Source organism: Natrix helvetica, assembly GCF_964273705.1.
Source record: "Natrix helvetica genome assembly, chromosome: 13".
NCBI classification, from domain to species: Eukaryota; Metazoa; Chordata; class Lepidosauria; order Squamata; family Natricidae; genus Natrix; species Natrix helvetica.
Genome location: NC_138557.1, coordinates 5,402,103 through 5,422,065, shown reverse-complemented (window position 1 = coordinate 5,422,065; position 19,963 = coordinate 5,402,103). Strand labels below are relative to the sequence as shown.

Genomic DNA, 19,963 nt, shown 5'->3' with positions numbered 1-19,963 from the left:
TGCTGGCCACTGGCGAGCCACAAGACGTTTTAAAATCCTTGCGGCATTTAATTCTGCATCAGTGAATCTTAATTAACGATTGTATCCCAATATCGCCGTAGCTTTTCAGAAACTGCTGCCTTTAATGAATCAATGATGGCAAACAAAATATTTCCATCAAGTCTGCTAAGCCCAGATAGAGTTTAGAGTTTGGTGCCCGTCTAAACCCAGCTCTTTAGAAGGCCCTTCATATGTTATGGACACACACAATCGGTCCATCAGCTTCGCTTCTGCAAAGCATCACCAGGCACAAAATGGGCAGCCCTAATAATGAGATGTATGAATCGGGATGCTTCGATCCAGAGTTGATTACAACTTGGTTTTGTGGTTGCGTATATTGCTGTAGCGTCAGTTCTTAGAAGTTGGACCAGGACATTGTGAAGCCACCCAGATGGAAGATTTCAAAGGCTTTCAAAGTATGAAATACTTATTCTCATCCCTGATTTCCCCCCTTCCCTCCCCTCCCTTCATCTGAAGAGCTATATTCGAGCCACATTTTCCCCTAGAACTAAGAAAAAACTCCTTCCCTTGGATAAACTACACAAATGAAAATATTTTATTTGGCCGAATCACAGGAAAACTGCCCTCAATGGGCTGTTTTGGCCAGGAAATACCTATGCCCTAAATTACCCCCACTCCAAAACTTTGCAAAGTTAAGTGTAAGCTTCAAACTCTTGAACTCTTCTTCAGTTGGGGTTTGTGGGAGTTGAAGTCTGCACCCCTTAAAATCCCCAAGTTTGCACAACACCGTCCTAATTTTATTTCCAATGCCTTGGAGGGGGAAAAAAATCATGCAAAAGTTTGGGATGCGTGTTAAAGAGCATCATTTTGCTTCCCAAGAGGATCGCATCAAGCGCTACTCCCACTACACTGCCGGGTTCTCAATGCAGTTCCCCGGGGAACCGAGTCCACCCCTCACCTTAACAACGAGCAACTCCGCAAGCCCTTTCCTGGAACTGATGGGGATTGTAGTCCAACCCCTTTGCAAAAGGAGGCTGCCCAGCCTGAACACCCCCCCCCCCCCAACTCGTGCATTCCTAACGTGGAGACTCAACCCTAGCCGGCCGGCGTCTCAAGGCAGCCGAACGAAACCGCAACTGCAGCGCGCCTGAAAGTCCCTCGAGTGATCCTTACCTCTTTGACTCCAAGGGCTCCTTCCCGCTTGGTCCTCCGCCTCCTCCGCTCTGCGCACGCGCCTTCCTTCCAACCAACCTCCCCGGCTCCGCCAGGCTGCCGAGGTCAAAGGAGAGCTCTACGCATGCGTCGCTTCGGGAAGAGGCCAGCAAAACAGGGAGAAAAAAAACAACAGTCGGCCCGGGGATCCTGGAGTGACGTCACGGCGTTCTGACTCTCCGCGGGGCGCGAGCCGAGTCTGCAAAGCGAAGCGCGGAGGTTGCAAAGCCGGGCAGGTGAGTTGCAAGCTCTGGATTGGGTGGGTGGGGGGCCTGGAAACAGGGAGATGCGATGAGTTGGGGAAGGGTCCCTGGTTTTTACAAGGGCCTGGACTGGGGAGAGGACTGTCCTGGGTGGGCAAAGCTCTGGGTTGCCAGGGAGAGAGATGATTGGCATGGGGTACAGGCGGTGGGGGGGGTATAAGAGAGTGGAAAGAGATGGGGATGATGGGTCTTAGGGGGGCGGGGCGGGAAGGAAAAGCTTGCAAAGGTGGGGGAACTGCTTTTTTAAATTTTCAAAACAAACACAACACAAAGAATCCTCCTTTTTTACATACTGTAGAAAGTGTATCAGTTGGTTACAAAAACCAGGAAGGAGATGAAAGGAAGCCTCGTGGGTTGATGCCCATGGTGTCCTCAAGAAGTTTGGAAGGACACCTAGTCTTGAAGAGCAGGAAGGAGGTCTAGAAAGCCCAAACATGTTAAAAAGTTCAAGCTAACTGTGAAAGCTGTTGTGTCTGAGATGGCGGGTCTCCTTGTTCTCCTGCAGTGGTAGAAGAGTCGCAGCCCGATTTCCGCTATGCCTGGATTGATGTTGTTTGGCCGGCGTTGGGCTATCGGCAGTGATGACTTTGTCTTTCCTGGAGCCTTTGAATTGTTCATCAGAATGACCTGGTAAGATGTCTGCTCTCAGAGGTAGGGCTGCTCCTAGACATAGCAGCTCAGTTCCTGTAGATCAGGGGTGTCAAACTCAAGACCCACGGGGCCACATCTGGCCCGCGATGTGGTCAGATCCGGCCCGTGGGGCAGTCCGGTCTACCATTGCAAAGAGGAAAGATCAGGCCAGTGTGGCTTTGGCCCAGTCTACCCAGTACGAAGAGGAAACATGCCAGCAGTTTGGGGGGGGGGGTGTCAAGCTGGCCACGCCCACCCGGTTGGCCACACCCATTCAGTGTTATGCCCAACGGGCCCCCTCGAGGTCAACCACAGCCTTGATGTGACCCTCAATGAAATTGAATTTGACACCCCTTCCTTCCTTCCCTCCTTTCTTTTTCCTTTCCTTTCCTTTCTCCTTCTTTCCTTCCTTTCCTTTCACCTTCCTTCCTTTCCCTTTCCTTTCTTCCTTTCCTTCCTTCCTTTTTCTCCTTTTTCCTTTCCTCTTTTCTTTCTTTCTTGCATTCTTTTTCTCTTCCTTCCTTCCATCCTTTTTTCCTTTCCTTTCTCCTTTTTTCCCTTTTTGTTTTGTTTTGTTTCCTCTTCCTTTTTTGCATTCTTTCTTTCTTTCTCTTTCCCTCCCTCCCTCTTTCCTTCCTTTCCTTTCTCCTTCCTTCCTTCATTTTTCTCCTTTCGTTTCCTTTCCTCTTTCTTTCTTTCTTTCTTTCCTCAGGTGGATCGGAATTTTGGTTTTGTATTCCATACACAAAGGACAATTTAACTGTACTGGAGGAGGTCTGCTGAATAACTACCTGCTCATCCTCCTCATCCTCTTGGCATTCATCATAGCTGCTTTGTCGTCTATTACATACACCAGCATGCAAGGTAATTTGACTTCTTCATTAACTTATGGATTAAGAAAAGCCACTGTGATTCTGATGGTGTTGAACATCAGTCATACAAGAAGCTGCTTGATAGGGAGATCAGCCTGTCCAAGTGCTAATTATAAATGTAAACAGACAGGTGTGTTATAATTTTGCAGCACAAAAGTATAATCTAGGAACGTCTTTGCCTATAATCTTAGAAGGTTTTCCTTCTAGGAAAAGGGTTTTTTTTTTAGCGTGGTAGTTAAACTACGACATCCACTACAGGGAGTCCTCGACTTACGATTGAGCCCCAAATTTTTATTGCTAAGTGAGTTTTGCCCCATTTTTATGAACTTTCTTGCCACGTTTGTTAAGTAAATTGCTGCTGTTGTTAAGTCGCTAACACAGTGGTTAACCCCCTTGGCTTTGCTGGTCAGAAGGTCGCAAAAGGAGAACACGTGACCCCCAGAACACCGCAACCGTCATAAATAGGAATCAGTTGCCAAGGGTCTAAATTTTGATCACGTGAGACCATGGGTATGCTGCAGTGGTCGTAAGTCACTTTTTTCCAGTGCCGTGGTGACTGTGAACAGTCTCTAAAGAAACTGTTGCATTTAAATGTCAGGTTTCCAAAAAATGCCCTAATTGATTCATGAGCCTCGGGCCAAACTTCAAAGGAAAATTACTCATTTATTAGGAGCATTTATTTTTGGCAAGATCTTTTCACAGTCAGACCTAAGCTTTGTTTGAGTTACAGCTGAACTTTACCCCTGTTCCTTCCCTCCTCTCAGTCTGTGTCATAAATCACATTCCCCAATGAGGTGCACCTCTCCCAAGCCTGCTGCAGTAATCTGAGATCCGGCTTCATCCGACAGTATGCGTGGAATGCGCTCCTTTCTCTTACTATGGCAACATTAGGAGTTAACATCAAGGACGACTTGTAGATGGCCCATCATCCATCAATCTAAAGGAATGGCACCTGTTTGGGTCCCCAGATGTTTTCAGTCTAAAATAAAACCAGCTGCGGCTGTCGTTTTTCTAGTCCTTAAGTCGAATGACTTTTGTTTTCCAGGAACCATTTCCAACCCCGGACCACGAAAATCCCTCCCGAAACTTCTATACGTCCGTCTAGCTCTCTACATCCCGGAGCTGGTCTGGGCTGTGGTTGGAACTGTGTGGATAGCTGACAAGCGAGTAAACTGCGAAAGAGCTATGATCGATGCCATTTTTGGAACCGTTGTTGTCAGGTGAGGCTGTTGTGCCTTCTGTTGCTGGACAGGGGGTCTGGATACGGCGTCTCCTAAATAGGGATATTCATCTTTTTGGAATTGCAACTGGGTATTTTCTTTGCTTTGTGAAGGTTTATTTGAGATAGAGAAGGCCTTAAGTTCATCTCCTTGTGTTTGGTTGATGGCCTAGAATTGCCTTCCTTCCAGCAGTTGTACAGAGCCGTGATGGCGAACCTATGCCACGCGAAGCTGGCAGCAGATTCAGACAGTGAGGAGGTTGGGCCAGAATGGAAAGGCCATTCGTCCTTGTGGTCGTAAAGTCGAGGAAAGTTACGATCCAGCTCCCACTGTTGATAAAGAAAAAAATTGTTTCAGTTCTCATTTCTGGTGTCAAATTTTTGAATGATTTCCAGGCAGCTTTTTCTGGATGGAAATGTAGGTTAACAGTTCTAAGAGTTCTGGAAATCCCATAACATTTTAAAAAATATTTTTTTGTTAATGCTACGATCCGGGCCTTGTCGTGGAACAAGCTGTACGTGTTTTTCATTGTTTAACCATCCACAGAGATTTATAATCCAGCACTGGAGAAGTAGTCAATGATTTTTAATTTGTGTAGCAGGAAAAAGAAAGCAAACGGTAAAAATAACCAAGAGGTTGTGGCCCGCCAGCGGAGCTGGTAGCAGACTCAGGCAGTGAGGAGGTTGGGGAGGAACCTGGGCCAGTCCTGGAGTCTGGGAAAGGCTCTGATCAGAGCTCTGTGTCAGAGGCAGAGAGGGGGCCGGGGCCGTATGTCAGTTATCAGCTGCCTTCGGAGTCAGACATCAGTGAGGCAGAAGAACAGCTGGAGCCTGTTCCCAGTGGGCGTATGCACAGAGTTGCCAGACGAAGGGAACAGCTAAGGAACAGGGATCGACTTGGGAGTAAGGCCACAGGTGGACGGTGAATGGCCCCTCCCAGAGGAAATAAAAGGGGAGCGAAAGGGGAGTGGAGTTTGCAGGAGACAATTAGTTCACTTAATTGGTTTGTGACTCTCCGAGACTCCTTGCCAAGTTTTGCAGCTATCGGCCTGGCAGCTCTCCAAGCCAGAGAAGGTCTGTGACTGTAAATCCTCCCTTGAAAGACTTCGCTGGATGTGAATGAGCAGAATTCACAGTCCATTAAATAAAATGGGTTTATCGGGACGAAGATTCGGCTTCGTGCTGCTGGGTCAAAACAAGGACTTGGATTTTATGGCATTTCTCCTCTGTTCTTCACGTCAGCTGGGCGATCATGATCTTCACGCTGGTAGCAGTTTTCATTTTCTTTGACCCTCTTGGGAGGAAGACGGTCTACCTGGCTGACTACGCCAGCCGCAATCTGGAGAGCAGCCAGTCGGAGCAGCTGTTCTGCAACATCAAGAAGAGAGCCACACGAGTCTGGGAAAAGAGAATCCAGCTGTTGTGTTGCTGCATCGTGCAAAACGACGATCACCGCGTGGCTTTTACGAGCATCGCGGAACTTTTCCGTTCCTACTTCTCGGTAAGAGGTCGATAGTCGTGTTGTGCGTCGTTTTGCCTTTATGCCATCTCTGCGACTCAAAACACACACACCCCTCTCTCTTTCTGCAGGACACCGACTTAGTGCCGAGCGACATAGCAGCTGGCCTGACTCTGCTCCACCAGCAACAAGATAAGGTTGAAAATTCAAAAGACCCCGACGAAGTTTTAATTCAGCCCCCGTCGCCTCCAGAGGTAAGTCTGTCGCGCCCGTTACAAGGAAGGTTGCCGCCAGTGCCGTTTTGTAGCTGCACACGCCCGCCTGTTTGATGTGCGCGACTGAAGTATCGGGTAGTCCTCGACTTACGACTGGTGACTTAGCGACCGTTTGAAATCACAACAGGCATCCTTTTAGGGTACTTATAGGACCCAGGTTTTTTTAAGCAGTTTTTTTAAAAATAATAAATTTAATTTTATTTTATTCATTTTATTTTATTTATATTTTATTATTTCATTTTATTTTATTTATTTTATATTGCTTTATCATTTTATATTTTACTTCATTTATTTTATTTTGGATTTTCAAAATTCATTTTATTTTATTACTTTATATTTCATTTTATAAATTTTTTATCTTATTATTTTATATTGCCTTATTATTTTATATTTTACTTCATTTATTTATTTTATTTTGGAATTTTATTTTATATTTTATATCTATTTTATCTTATTATTTTATATATATTTTTGTATTGCTTCATTATTTAATATTTTGCTACATTTATTTATTTATTTTTTGTTTTACTTTATTATTATTTTATTACTTATTACTTTTCTTTGCCGCCTCTATCACATGTTGGGGTCCCTCCACACTTAACTTGACCAAACCTGGGGTACTCAGTCACCCAGCCCTGTTTACGGACATTTGCAACGTCCCGTAGTCACGGGATTTCATTTTATGACTGTTTTTCGGAAAACTGGCACTTGTTCGCTATGGGAAAAACTCACCCCAGCAAACAAAGCATTCCCTTAAGACTGAGTGAGGTTTGCTTAATGGCTGCAGTGCTTGCTTAATGACTCCGCAAAAAAAGGTCGTAAAATCGTCTCTTTTCCAGGGAAATGATTTGGAGGTTGAATTAGAAAACGCGGCTCATTATATGAAGTTTGCAGCGGCTGCGTACGGCTGGCCATATTATGTCCTGATGAACCCTTTCACGGGTCTCTGTAAACTCAGAGGCTTCTGGTAGGTCCACTTAACCTTCTTAAAAAGCAGGATGTGTGCAGATCTTACAAGGTTGAGTGGGACATAAGAGAATCTGGCGGTTGGGGAATTGTAAAACTGGGAGGATTAAATGTGTGAAAAGTAATTTCTGCATCACAGAATCCTTAATACTAAATGACCTTTTCTAGTGTTTCGAATCTTCATTTTTATTTTTAATAATTGTAATGTTTTTGAAGGTGGCTCAGTGGCTGAGCTTGTCCATCAGAAAGGTCGGCGGTTCGAATCCCTAGTGCCGCCTAACGGAGTGAGCTCCCGTTACTCATCCCAGCTTCTGCCAACCTAGCAGTTCGAAAGCACGTAAAAGATGCAAGTAGAAAAATAGGAACCACCTTTGGTGGGAAGGGAACAGCGTTCTGTGCACCTTCGGTGTTGAGTCATGCCGGCCACATGACCACGGAGACGACTTCGGACAGCGCTGGCTCTTCGGCTTTGAAACGGAGATGAGCAGCGCCCCCTAGAGTCAGGAACGACCAGCACATATGTTTGAGGGACACCTTTACCTTTACCTAATGTTTTTGAAATTTTAATTTCAAGTTGTTTCTTAAAACCAACTTGCTCTGTAGCTTAAAAACCTTGAAGTTATCCTTCCGTGCTGCTTAGCACAAATGACCTTCTCGCACTGTTCTAATCCCAACGGTGCTTTTTTTCAAGAGGCAACTGGACTTCCTTGGTTTTTTCCCTTGAAGATGTTTTGTTTCTCATCCAAGAGGCTTCTTTAGTTCTGATTGAAGCTTCTTGGGTAAGAAGCAAACACTTCTCTGCATTCTAAAAATCAAAAAAATCTGTATTCTAAAAATCTGTGGAGAACGGAGAAACATAACTGTTCTCTTTTTTTAAAATGTGGTTTTTTGTTTTATTTCCAAAGTTAAAACACAAACTCCAAGAGAGGTAAAAAAGAAAGAAAGAAAGAAGGGATGCATAACTGCTCTCGTTTTTAAAATATGTTTTTTTGTTTTATTTCCAAAGTTAAAATGCAAACTCCAAGAGAAGTAAAAAAGAAGAAAGAAAGAAAGAAAGAAAGAAAGAAAGAAAGAAAGAAAGAAAGAAAGAAAGGAGGGATGCATAACTGCTCTCTTTTTAAAATATGTTTTTTGTTTTATTTCCAAAGTTAAAATGCAAACTCCAAGAGAAGTAAAAAATAAAATAAAGAAGGGAACAAGTACCAAACTAAGCTAAACTAGACAAAACAAAATAAAAATGTGCATGGGGGAAAAAGAACAAACATATGCATAGATTGTCCTTCTCACTAATTGAATCCTGATAAGTACATTTCAACAATACCAGAAATCTAGCTATTCTCAACTGGTTCCCCCCCCCCCCCCCATTTTCTTTCTTTCTGGATTTCTTAGTTGCAGAAACAGCTCGGCGCAGACGGAAATCATCGGGAGAGATTACCTTAACATGCACTTTGGCTCCATCCTGCAAATGACAGGTTTGCAGAACAGGGATTTCATCCACATCAGCTTTCACAATAAAGTAAGCATGGGAAGCAGGCAGGGCTGGGCTTCAAAACTTTTAGCAAGGGGTAAAAAACTCAATGACTATATATGTATACTTTTTTGTTCTATTTTTTTTTACAAAAGAGGAGGAGGAAGATATATGTTAAAATTAAAGATGTATATTGAACAGGAATTATGAATACCATCAACATAAAATGGAGCTTGCTCAGAGGCTGAAATACACCAAGTAAATGAGATGAAGAGTGGGAAGTAGAGGAGAGAGGCAAGGGAAAAAGAGAGGGATAGGAGAGAGGGCAAGGGGGGGGGAAGAGGAGGAGAGAAAGGAGGAGTGGAAAAGGGAGAGAGGAGAGAGGTAAGGGAAGAAGAGAGGGATAGGAGAGAGGGCAAGAGGGGAGAGGAGGAGAGAAATGAGGAGTGGGAAGTAGAGGAGAGAGGTTAAGGGAAGGAGAGAGGGAGAGGAGAGAGGGCAAGGGAGGGGAAAGAGGAGGAGAGAAAGAAGGAGTGGAAAGGGGAGAGAGGAGAAGGAGAGAGGTAGGGGAAGTAGAGAAGAGAAGGATGACAGAGGGAAGAAAGGAGGGAGGGAGGGGGAGGAGAGAGGGAGAAGAAAGTGATGGATAAGGTATAAATATGGTGTATGGAGAGCAGAAGAGCCGATAATTGTTTTCGGGAGTTGATGGCAAGATGAAATGATGTAAACATTTAATAATACAATACGATGTTGGCTATGTAATAGTATATGTGTGGTTGTATGTTATGAAAATGGAAAAATAAAAAAAACTTTATATATATTAAAAAACATTTTAGCAAGGGGTTCTCTGCCTGGTTGCTGGGTGGGTGTGGGCGTGGCCTAGTCAACCTCCTGCACTACGGCGGAGGGTGTTTTTGTGTTCCCGGGCTTCCGGGAGGGTGAAAACGGCCTCCCCAGGCTCTGGAGGCCCTTTGGACGCTGGAACCAGCATTAAGGACCCCATAGTCCTTCTCTTTCTCTCTCTCTCTCTCTCTTTATCTCTTTCTCTCCCTTCCCCCCCCCCCACCGAGCCCCACTCCCTTCTAGCACTGATGATGTTCCCTAGCTGGGTCATGAAACGTCTCCAAGAAAACAACCAGACTGAGGGAGCACCAAGGACCCCACAATTCAACGCCCAGCTATAAATAAAACTTCCTTCAGCAGCTCCCATCCCGCCTAGGCAGGGTTAACTGTTTTCAGGTGATCCCCCTCAAAACAACTCAGCCTGAAAAAGGATCCTTCTGTTTCCTCTCCGCTGCTTGTGCTTTCAGATTTTCGAGATCCCTTTCTTCGTGGCCTTGGATCACCAAAAAGAAGCCATTGTGGTAGCTGTGAGAGGAACTTTATCATGTGAGGTAATCTCTCCGTGCGTGGCTCATGGGGTATTATATTGGAATAAGCTTTCGCTTATGGAATCTTTTAAAAGTTTGGCTGGTATATACCGAGAACACAGAAAGTGATTAGATCAAATTTAGATCAAGCCAGTCAGAATATTCCGCTCCTATCAGCTGTGACAATAATCTTTTTTAAAATATATATATATAGTGTTATGTCAAAGCACCTGGTATGCCCAAATGTGGGAGGGAGCATACTGCTCCCATCATTTCCTTGGCTCAGCTGATAAGGGAGGAGAGCTTGTGGCTTAGAGGCTAATACAACTGCCTAACGTAAAAACAGCCCAGGTTCGAATCCCAGTAAGGGAATGGCTAGCTGATGAGAGCTAAACAGCTTGAAATAGATCTATACTAGTCTCCTTCATTTATTTATCAGCACAAATGCTATGTATGTATGTATGTAAATGGCTGTCTGTCTGTGTCTATGTGTGTGTGTTCCACCATAACTCTGGAACACCTCAAGCGACTAAACTTAGTACATAGATGACTTTCTCTCTGAGAAAAAAATACTGTGGGGGTAAGACACCCCCAAAACCCCTCGGGTGTGTGTGTTCTGTTAAGATACAGCCTGTTGTGCTGTAAAATGGCTTCTTCTGTACAGCACATTGGAGTTGCCATGGTAAAAGCTCCACAGTACTCCACAAGGGGGCTCCCCCTGGTAAGGGGGAAAATCCAACATTAGAAATTACATTTAAAAATGTATAAAAAATCAATTTTCAGCAGCATGTTGAAAAAGTATTTATGGCTTTAAAACAATATGTTGCCTTAGCATTTTTTCCAACCACAATAATCCTGCGCCAATAATCTTGTCTGTCTGTCTGACAGGCAGAAGAAAATTCACGACCTGTTTTGTATTTTGTTGTTGTTATTTTTTGGCTCTCAGGATGTCCTAACGGACCTTTCAGCAGATTGTGAAAGCTTAACTCTTGAAGACGTCCTAGAAAACGGTCTGGTGCATAAGGTTGGTAAATATTTTTAGCACTGTTATTGGTTTGATGGTCAACAGTAAGGCCGTTTGGCTAGTTGCCTGCTGTTGTTTGATATACCGTATTTTTCGGAGTATAAGACGCACCTTTTCCCCTCAAAAAAGAGGCTGAAAATCTGGGTGCATCTTATACACTGAATACAGCATTTTTGGCCTCCCAAAACCTTGCCCCCTTCACCAAAATGACTGTGCATAGCCTTTAGGAGGCTTTCAGAGTGCTCCTGGGGGCTGGGGAGGGCAGAAATGAGGGGGAAACAGGCAATTTTTTGCTCCGTTCCCCCCCCTCACCCCCCCAGGAGCACTCTATAAGCCTCCTAAAGACTATCATTGCCTCCTTTTTGTTTACAAAAAATGGGCCCATTTGTTTTTTGCTCTTTTTTGCCCCCCACCCCCCAGGAGCACTCTGAAGCCTCCTAAAGGCTATTCGTGCCTTTAAAAAAAATGGGCCCAAGGTTTGCAGAGTGCAAAAACTTTTTTTTTTTAAAAAAAATTGCCTCTTCAAAATTTTGGTGCGTCTTATACTCTGAAAAATACGGTACTTCTTACATCCCACATTCCTGGCCTCAATTAGAAACCTTTATGAGAGGAAAGGGAGCAGGGGGAGGAAAGGAAATATAAACCCAGACGACACACTATCCAATGAAGGAGGGGGAAAATAGAAAGGTATTAATTATACAGATATACGTTTAAAGGGTGATCTCTGTGTAACTATCAGAATGGAAAATAAATTGAGGGATGTAAGATGGTTATGTAAATACAGAACCGAGTTTGGTCGAATGCCATCCCGAAAATACACCAGCTTGAAGACGAAATATGTAAACCTAACAATGGAAAGCAGGAACGGAGAGAGGAGTAGAGGGAACGGTAGGGAGAGGAGAGGAGAGGAACAGAGGAAAGGAGAGGGAAAGAAGAAAGGGAAAAGGAGAGGAAGAAATGGAGGGGAAGTAAGAGTAGGAGAGTGAGTAGGAAAGGGGAAGAAGAGGAGAGGAGTGGGGGAGAGGAAGGGGAAGAAGAGAAGGGAAAGGAGAGGAGGAAAGAAGAAAGTAGAGAAGAAGAGAGGGAAGGAGAAAAGGGGAGGGAAGATGTCGTCAAACGAGATGGGCGTATGGGATGGCAGGAAAGCCATCTCGATTATATTTTTAATTTTAGGAGGAGGAATGAATCGTTATAAATATCAAAACACACATTGTTAATAATAGTTATGATAGTATCTTTGTGAATGGATGTATGAGAAATAAAAAATAAAAATAAAACTTTTTTTTTTTAAAAAGAAAGCTTTAAGCCCACCGGTAATCTTTATAAGAGCAAGTCAATGACGCAAAATTTTAATATGGACAAAACACTGAAAGGTTTGATGAAGAAATGAAGAAAGAAGTTATGCTTCTTTAATGAGTGGCATGCTCCAGTACTCCTCTGTAGAAAAGAGTGCAGAGAAGAGCAACAAAGAGGATTAGAGGACTGGAGGCTAAAACATAGGAGGAACGGTTGCAGGAACTGGGTATGTTTAGCTTAAGAGAAAGAAGGACTAGGGGAGACATGATAGCAGTCTTCCAATATCTCAGGGGTTGCCACAAAGAAGAGGGAGTCAAGCTATTCTCCCAAGCACCTGCCTTGCTTAGTGACTCAAATTCTGATCCCAATTGTGGTTGTGAATGGAAAACGCATCTGTAGTTGCGAGCGAAGCCTTCACCAGTGCTGCTAACTTCTTCCCGTTTTCCCTTATAGGGGATAACCCAGGCTGCCAATTATATTTACAGAAGGCTGATAAACGATGGGATTTTGAACCAGGCGCTCACCATCGCACCCGTAAGTTGTGGCCTTTGGACTCTGTTCTGCCTCTCCGATGCGGCAGCCGACTGTTCTGACCCAGTTCCCCAAACACAACAAAACCTCTGTTTTTAAATCAAACTGTTCCTTGATTAGGAGCGCCGACAGCTTTGGCAAAAAGTTTCTCTCTCACCGCAGGCTAACAAGTCTGTCCGTCTGGAAGATGAATAGTTCTCTGCCACATCTATTCATCTCCGCCTTTTATCCCCAGAGCTAGGGTGGGGCTTCCTTAGCAGCGGTAGCTCTTCCGTCCCAAGGACCGGCCCATAGATTTCCACTGCTCTCCTCTCCTCTGCCTTCTGCGCATTCGTGCGTCAGGCACTGGACCCAGCTGTTCCTCCTCTTCCTCATCAGCCACCTCCAGACCTGGGGGCTGTTGACTCTCCATCTGAGAGCTGGTGGACAGCCCAGGCTCCCCCCCCCTCTCTCTGTGACAGCTCCATTCCCTCTTCTCCGTTGGAGCTCTCAGGTTGCCTTGATGCTGGCCCTGACTCCACGCCTCTTCCTCCTCCAATTCGGCTGTTGGGGGGGCCGGTGGCCGACAGGCCCCAACGCCCAGTTGGCTCTGCTTCCCATTGGGCTTTCTGCCTTTTTCCCTTTGCTTGTTCTCTCTTTCCTTAGGAATATAAACTGGTCGTCGCTGGCCACAGCTTAGGAGGAGGCATTGCCTCCATCTTGGCTATCATGCTCAGAAACTCCTTTCCCAACATGAGATGTTACGCTTTTTCTCCGCCTGGTGGCTTATTGAGGTACGTTATATCCTGTTGATTCTTTTCATGGGGGGGGGGGGATCATCAGATCCGTCAGGGCATAGATTAGGGCGCCAAGTGGAGCTGGGATTCGCCCCTGGATCTTCCTGGAGGTCATGTGGTCGTCGCTGGTTGAGTCAATTTGCTTCCCGGTAATGGTCTTTCGGTCCCATCTTAGACTTATATACCGCTTTATAGCCCTCTCTAAGCGGTTTACAGAGTCAGCCTCTTGCCCCCAACAATCTGGATCCTCGTTTTACCGACCTCGGAAGGATGGAAGGCTGATTCAATCTTGAGCTGGTCAGAATCGAACTCCTGGCAGTGAGCAGAATAGCCCGCAACACTGCATAAATATGAGTCAGATGCTTGGCAACTGATTCATATTTATGACCATCTCCTTTTGTGACCTTCTGATGATCATCACTTAACAACTGTGTTACTAATTTAGCACTCACAGTGATTCACATAACGGTCGTAAATTGAGGACGACCTGTTCAGTTGTGGACCTACGACCACCGTTGAGCCCAGCGTGAAACATTTGCTAAGTGAGTTCTGACCCATTTTTACGACCTTTTTGGCCATTGTGGTGACGTGAATCATTGCGGTTGTTAAGTTGGTCACACGGTGGTTAAGTGAATCTGGATTTGCCGTTGTCAGAACGTCACAAAAGGGGAACACCTGACCCCAGGATGCTGCAAATGTCATAACTGTGAGTCAGTGGCCAAGCGTCTGAATTTTGATCATGTGATGCTGCAACGGTCGTTAAGGGGGACAAATAGTCATAAGTCGCTTTTTTCAGGGCCGTGGTAACTTCGGACGGTCACTAAATGAACTGTTGTTAAGTCGAGGACTACCTGTGTATGTTAAATAAACACCTGCCTTTATTAATACCGGTCGTGAGTCTCAATCATTGGCTGCCCTAACTGTGCTTTCTTTCTTTCCGATTTCTCCTCTTTGAAGCAAATCCCTTGCGGACTACACAAAGCAGTTTATTGTGTCAGTCATTGTGGGAAAGGACATTGTTCCCAGGTAAGAGTACACAACATGCCTTGAATCTCCCTTGAAACACTGCCAGAGACCTAATTGCCAATTAGTTTTGCAAGGCCAAACGGAGCACAGAGTCAAAACGGAGCTTCAGAGTTTAAACCGACCAAAACGAACAAAATTGCTTCCTGCAAAGACTCATGTGCCTTTGCTCCTCCTTTACGTCTTATGGGAGGGGCCAATCATCTCCAAGCCTTACTCCCAAGTCACCCTTTTTGTCTTAATTGTTCTTGCCTTCTGGAAGCTCTGCACATGCGCGTACTGGGAATAGGCTCACACAGTTCTTCCGCCTCATTGATGTCTGACTCCGAAGGCAGCTGATAACTGGCATACGGCCCTGGCCCCTTCTCTGCCTCCGACACAGAGCTACCAGTTCCGCAGGCCGCCGGCGGGCCACAGCAGCCAGCCTTGAATTTTGATCTTTGCTTCTTTCCGTTGTTGTACCCAACACAGGTTAAGCATGCTCAATTTGGAAGACCTGAAAAGGAGAATCATTCGAATCGTTGCCCACTGTAACAAACCCAAGGTAAAAAAAAAAAAAAGCAATTATTTTAGGATGAAAAATTAAGCTGGCTTTTAACTTTTTCTGCTTCCTACTTTATGTCTGTGGAGATTCTCAGTCGGCTTGGTGCTTTTTTTTTTTTTTTTCTCCAAAAGACAACCAGACTTGAAGACGTTTCGCTTCTCATCCAAGAAGCTTCTTCGGTTCTGAAGAAGCGAAGAAGCTTCTTGGGATGAGAAGTGAAATGTCTTCGAGGAAAAACAAAGTCAAGTTGCCTTTTGAAAAAAAAACCCCAGCATTTTGGCGTTTCTTTTTTTAATGTTTTATTTGCAGTTTTCTCTTTAACAACCAACATTTTTTGTGGACCGTGTAATAGGTTAACCTATTTTTTCACACACTGGTCACAGTAATAATACAATTTACACATACAGAATTTGTATCTTCCAACTTCTAACCTTAATGTGCTCGGTATAATTATATTCTTTTATGTATCAATCTATATTATACGATGTTCCCAATTTATACTTATTTCTTTACTGGTGGGGGTTCTTCTTTAGTGGCCCAGATGTACGGAGGGGGGGGGCGGAGAAGTAATAGGAGAGTAGCTACTGGTCTTCTATAACAAAACAAAACAAAAGGCCACAGGTGGGCGATGAATGGCCCCTCCCAGAGGAAATAAAAGAGGAGCAAATGGGGAGTGGAGTTTGCAGGAGAACATTAGTTTGCTTAATTTGTTCAGGACTCTCTGAGACTCCTTGCCAAGTTTTGCAGATATCAGCCTGGCAACTCTCCAAGCCAGATAAAGTCTGTGACTGTAAATCCTCCCTTGAAAGACTTTGCTGGATGTGAAGGAGCAGAATTCACAGTCAATTAATAAAAGAGGGTTTTTTTTTAATAATAAAAGGGAGCTTGCTTCATGCTCTTGGGAAGCCTCAGTCAGAACAGTTCACCTCAACCTGATCCAAATAAAATCAATTTCACAAATTTCCTTCTCTATTCCTTTTGTTGTCGTCTTTCGGTCGTGCAACATTCAGTACCAGATTCTCTTACATGGATGCTGGTATGAGGTTTTTGGAGGGAAACCTGATAACTTCCCAACAGAACTGGATGGCAGGAACCAAGATGCTTTGACCCAACCTCTCCTCGCCGAAGAGAGCCTGATGGCCCAGCAGTCGCCTTTGTATACTAGTTTGGACGACAGTTCCCCATTAGGATCCAGTCCTCAGTACCCCCACTTGTTTCTCCCTGGGAAAGTCATCCACATCGTCGAAGAGAACAGCACAAAAGGGTAAGTGGATTATTTATGGGTTCATAAGCCAGGATGGGGTGGCTAAGACGCTGAGCTTGTCAATCAGAAAGGTCGGCAGTTCGGCGGTTCGAATCCCTAGCGCCGCGTAACGGAGTGAGCTCCCGTGACTTGTCCCAGCTTCTGCCAAACTAGCAGTTCGAAAGCATGTAAAAGTGCAAGTAGAAAAATAGGAACCACCTTTGGTGGGAAGGGAACAGCGTTCCGTGCGCCTTCGGCGTTGAGTCATGCCGGCCACATGACCACGGAGACATCTTCGGACAGCGCTGGCTCTTTGGCTTTGAAGCGGAGATGAGCACCGCCCCCTAGAGTCGGGAACGACTAGCACAGATGTGTGAGGGGAACCTTTACCTGTATCCTTTTGAACATGCAGAGGTGTTTTGGATCTTTTGCTTGTTCAGCCTGTCCTGGGCTCCTCCCTGGCTCCCTCCAACAAAATTGTCCATTGGCCCCAAGTATTAGTAATTTCTAGAACATGATGACTTACTAATTATACCTGTGAGGGAATCAAACGTATTTAAATAAGGCACAGAATCGTAGACTTCCAATCCAGCTTTGACTTTGTCTTCTCTTGCAGTTGGTTCTCTTCTGAAGTCAAGTATTCAGCCAGCTGGTCCCGAGAAACGGCCTTTGGTAGTATTTTAATCAGCCCCAAGATGCTCACCGATCATTGGCCAGATATAGTCCTCCGAGCTCTCCACAGCTTGGTCCAAACGGATACATCTTGCGTTTCGTGTCGATCCCAAGGTGAAGCTTTCTGAATGTTGTATCGTGGCAGAGATGGACAAGCACAATCTGACCGTGTCCCAGGTGTTCACAAGGACAGCCTTTAGCAGTTCAGCTGCGTTGTGTCTAAAAGCAGAAACCAGAGAAAGATCTTCAGATGTTTGTGGAGGTCCGACCACCTTAAGGATTTGGGGTAACGTCGTCTGGACTGCTTGTAATGGACGGAGTATGATTTGTGTTGAAAGGTATGATTTCACGGAACTTTTAATAGGTCACACCCGCCCAGGGATTGTGGTGATGGAGAAGAACCCAACGGATGGAAAGCGACGGTTGATGTGCTCCTGAAGATCCTTTAGATCCATCTACATGTTTTTTCTAAGCACATTTCGTGTCGTCAAACCAATTCCTTGTGGCATAGTGACTGACGGCAGGGTTTACGAGGGACTTGTAAATGTGTAAGTAAATCAGGAATGTTGGTTGAAAATTAACTTCAAGACTTTGCCTATTTTGGATATGGACTTGATGATGATTGTGTTTCTGCTGATGATCAGAAATCTCTTGGTTTTCTTTAATCTTGAAAGAAACAAGCGTTTTTGATGCTTTCCACTTGACGGAACTCTTTATTCTTGGGTATCTGTGCAATAATGTCTGCTTTTGTTTACAGTTCTTTTTAACACTGCTGAATGTGCAATTAATGATAAGACAATTTAAAAAGCCACGGTCTTCGGCTCGTCTCAAGCACAAACCAGAAAGGTCCTTTTAGCTCTGTATTAAATTTTTTTGGGGAGAAACAAATCTATAGAGCTGATGAAAGTTTGGCGTGATTGTCCAAGGAACAAATCCAGATCAAGTTGATTTAGAGGATTCTTCCAAGAGAATTGCCCTCCTTATGGTGGTTTTCAGGTGATGTTTTTGGATAGATCTTGTAGTAGAAGGGAAATAGGCTAATTTTTAACGTAATGGCTTCCTGGAAAAATTATGCCAGTCCAGGAAGAGGCGTGCTATTAAAAACAAATGTATTTCTGATCTGGAAGCCAACTAAATTTGAATTTGGTTTCCCTTTTTAATCTCAGTCTAATCTCAGCAAATAAGAAATTAACAGGCTTTTTTAAAAAAACCATCCAGATTTAAGTACAGGTAGTCCTTGACGTACGACCACAATTGAAATCAGAATCTCCTGTTGCTAAGCAAGGCAATTGAGTTGTGCCCAATTTCGAAACCTTTCTCTTTCCGTTGCCACAGTTGTTAAGTGAATCACTGCGGTTTAAGCCAGTCGTGCGGACGTTAAGTGAATCTGGAAGGCAGTTGGGAAGATCACAAGTGGTGAACACATAATCCCAGGATGCTGGGATTCCCAAATAACATGACAATTGCCAAGCACCCAAATTTTTGATGTCATGATTGTGAGAATGCTGTGATGGCTAAGTGCAGGGACGAGTTTTGTTTTTTTCAATGTAACTTTGGTTGCGAAACACATGGATGTTAAGTCAAGGACCACCTTTAAGGCCAAGACAGAATTCCAGAGTTAAGATTTGAAAAATTAGGCATTCTCTTGCACATGTTAATATCTGGTGCCTAACATGTCATTGTTTTCCATTAAGCTAACATGTGGATTAGGCTTAAACTAATGTGAAACCGACTAGTTTTTTTATCAGCTGTATCTGCCATTATTCATGCTATACAAGAGTTTTATGGGCTGAATTTGCATTGGGAAATTTTAAAGCGTCTCACGAAAGAGGGGTCTCTCTCTCTCACCCCAAAATGGGCCAAATATCACTGAGCTGAGTGCTTAGAGAGCAGTACTGCAGGCTACTTCAGATGACTGCTAGCTGCAATTTGGCAGTTCGAATCTCACCAGGCTCAAGGTAGACTCAGCCTTCCGTCCTTCCGAGGTGGGTAAAATGAGGACCCAGATTGTTGGGGGCAATAGACGGACTCTGTAAACCGCTGAGAGAGAGCTGTCAAGCACTGTGAAGCGGTATATAAGTCTAAGTGCTATTGCTATCTACAGTCAGCTTCCTAAAGCTTGCTATTTTGGGGTTCCATGAGAAGTGTTTCTGCATAAAAGCGACCGTGTTGGAAGAATAGATAAAAAGTGGCATTCTGGACGTTATCCCTGTTGTGTGCAACAAATGCACAAAATTATGGTCTCTAGCGATGAGGGCCGTTGGCCTAAGCTTCATCTATAGATAACATCCTGATATTCCCCCCCCCCCCCCAATTAAAAATAAGTTTCCACCACATCAGTTTGATGCGTTTTCTCCTTTCAGAGTCATAAACAGGAGGATTCATGGCAGGGTGTCAGGCACTGCTGACATGAGAAGTTGTACAGGTAAAGTCACAAGAGTTGCCTTCCATATTGGTTAGACTGGTGTTTCTTGACTCTAGCAACTCTTAAGATGGGTGGACTTCAACTCCCAGGATTCCCTAGCCAGCCCTGGAGAATTCTGGGAGTTGAAGTCCAAACATCTTACGAGTTGCTAAAGAGTTGAGAAGCAGTGATAAGCTAGGCATATCACCACAATCTTATAAAGAAAATACCAGCATATGGGTAGTCCTTGACATACGACGACAATTGAGCCCAAACGTTGTGTGGCTAAAATTGTTAACTCCCCCCCCCCCCAATCTTATGACCTTTCTTGCCAGTTAATTGAAAAACTGTTGTTGTTACCGTATTTTTTAGACTATAAGACGCACTGGAGTATCAGACACACCAAGATGTTGAAGAGGTACAGAAAAAAAAGGGGGTTTGCTCTCCTTGGCCCCCAGGAGCACTCTGCAGGCCTCCCAAATCCTCTGCGTGCAAAAATAGGATGCACAGGGTGGGGTTTCCAGAGGCCAAAAGTGGCTGTATTCAGTGTATAAGACGCACCAACATTTCCACCCTCTTTTTAAGGTGTGTGTGTGTGTGTGTGTGTCTTATACTTCGAAAAGTACAGGAAGTTAGTAACACAATTGATAAGTGAACGTGGCTTCTCCGTTGACTTTGTTTGTCAAGAATGTTGCAAAAGGGGATCACGACCCCCG

The 19,963-nt window shown here is 44.5% G+C and overlaps 1 protein-coding gene across 1 annotated transcript; it reads left to right on the top strand.

Moving 5' to 3' along the window:
• The first annotated feature begins 1,239 nt into the window (after positions 1-1,239).
• On the top strand, positions 1,240-19,192 carry DAGLB (diacylglycerol lipase beta). The gene is made up of 16 exons (XM_081965990.1): positions 1,240-1,448; positions 1,981-2,105; positions 2,818-2,969; positions 4,023-4,197; positions 5,439-5,697; positions 5,787-5,909; positions 6,770-6,897; positions 8,286-8,412; positions 9,675-9,758; positions 10,681-10,758; positions 12,508-12,588; positions 13,231-13,358; positions 14,319-14,387; positions 14,856-14,928; positions 15,939-16,192; positions 16,788-19,192. Exons 2-16 carry the CDS (start codon positions 2,011-2,013, stop codon positions 16,969-16,971), a joined length of 2,010 nt encoding a protein of 669 aa, XP_081822116.1. The 5' UTR covers positions 1,240-1,448; positions 1,981-2,010; the 3' UTR covers positions 16,972-19,192.
• Positions 19,193-19,963: the final 771 nt, after the last annotated feature.

Coding starts and splice junctions, on each gene's coding strand:
- DAGLB (XM_081965990.1), top strand. CDS start 2,011: ATGCCTGGATTGATGTTGTTTGGCCGGCGTTGGGCTATCGGCAGTGAT. Junction 4,198..5,438: donor TTTGGAACCGTTGTTGTCAG/GTGAGGCTGTTG, acceptor TCTTCACGTCAG/CTGGGCGATCATGATCTTCA. Junction 6,898..8,285: donor TGTAAACTCAGAGGCTTCTG/GTAGGTCCACTT, acceptor TGGATTTCTTAG/TTGCAGAAACAGCTCGGCGC.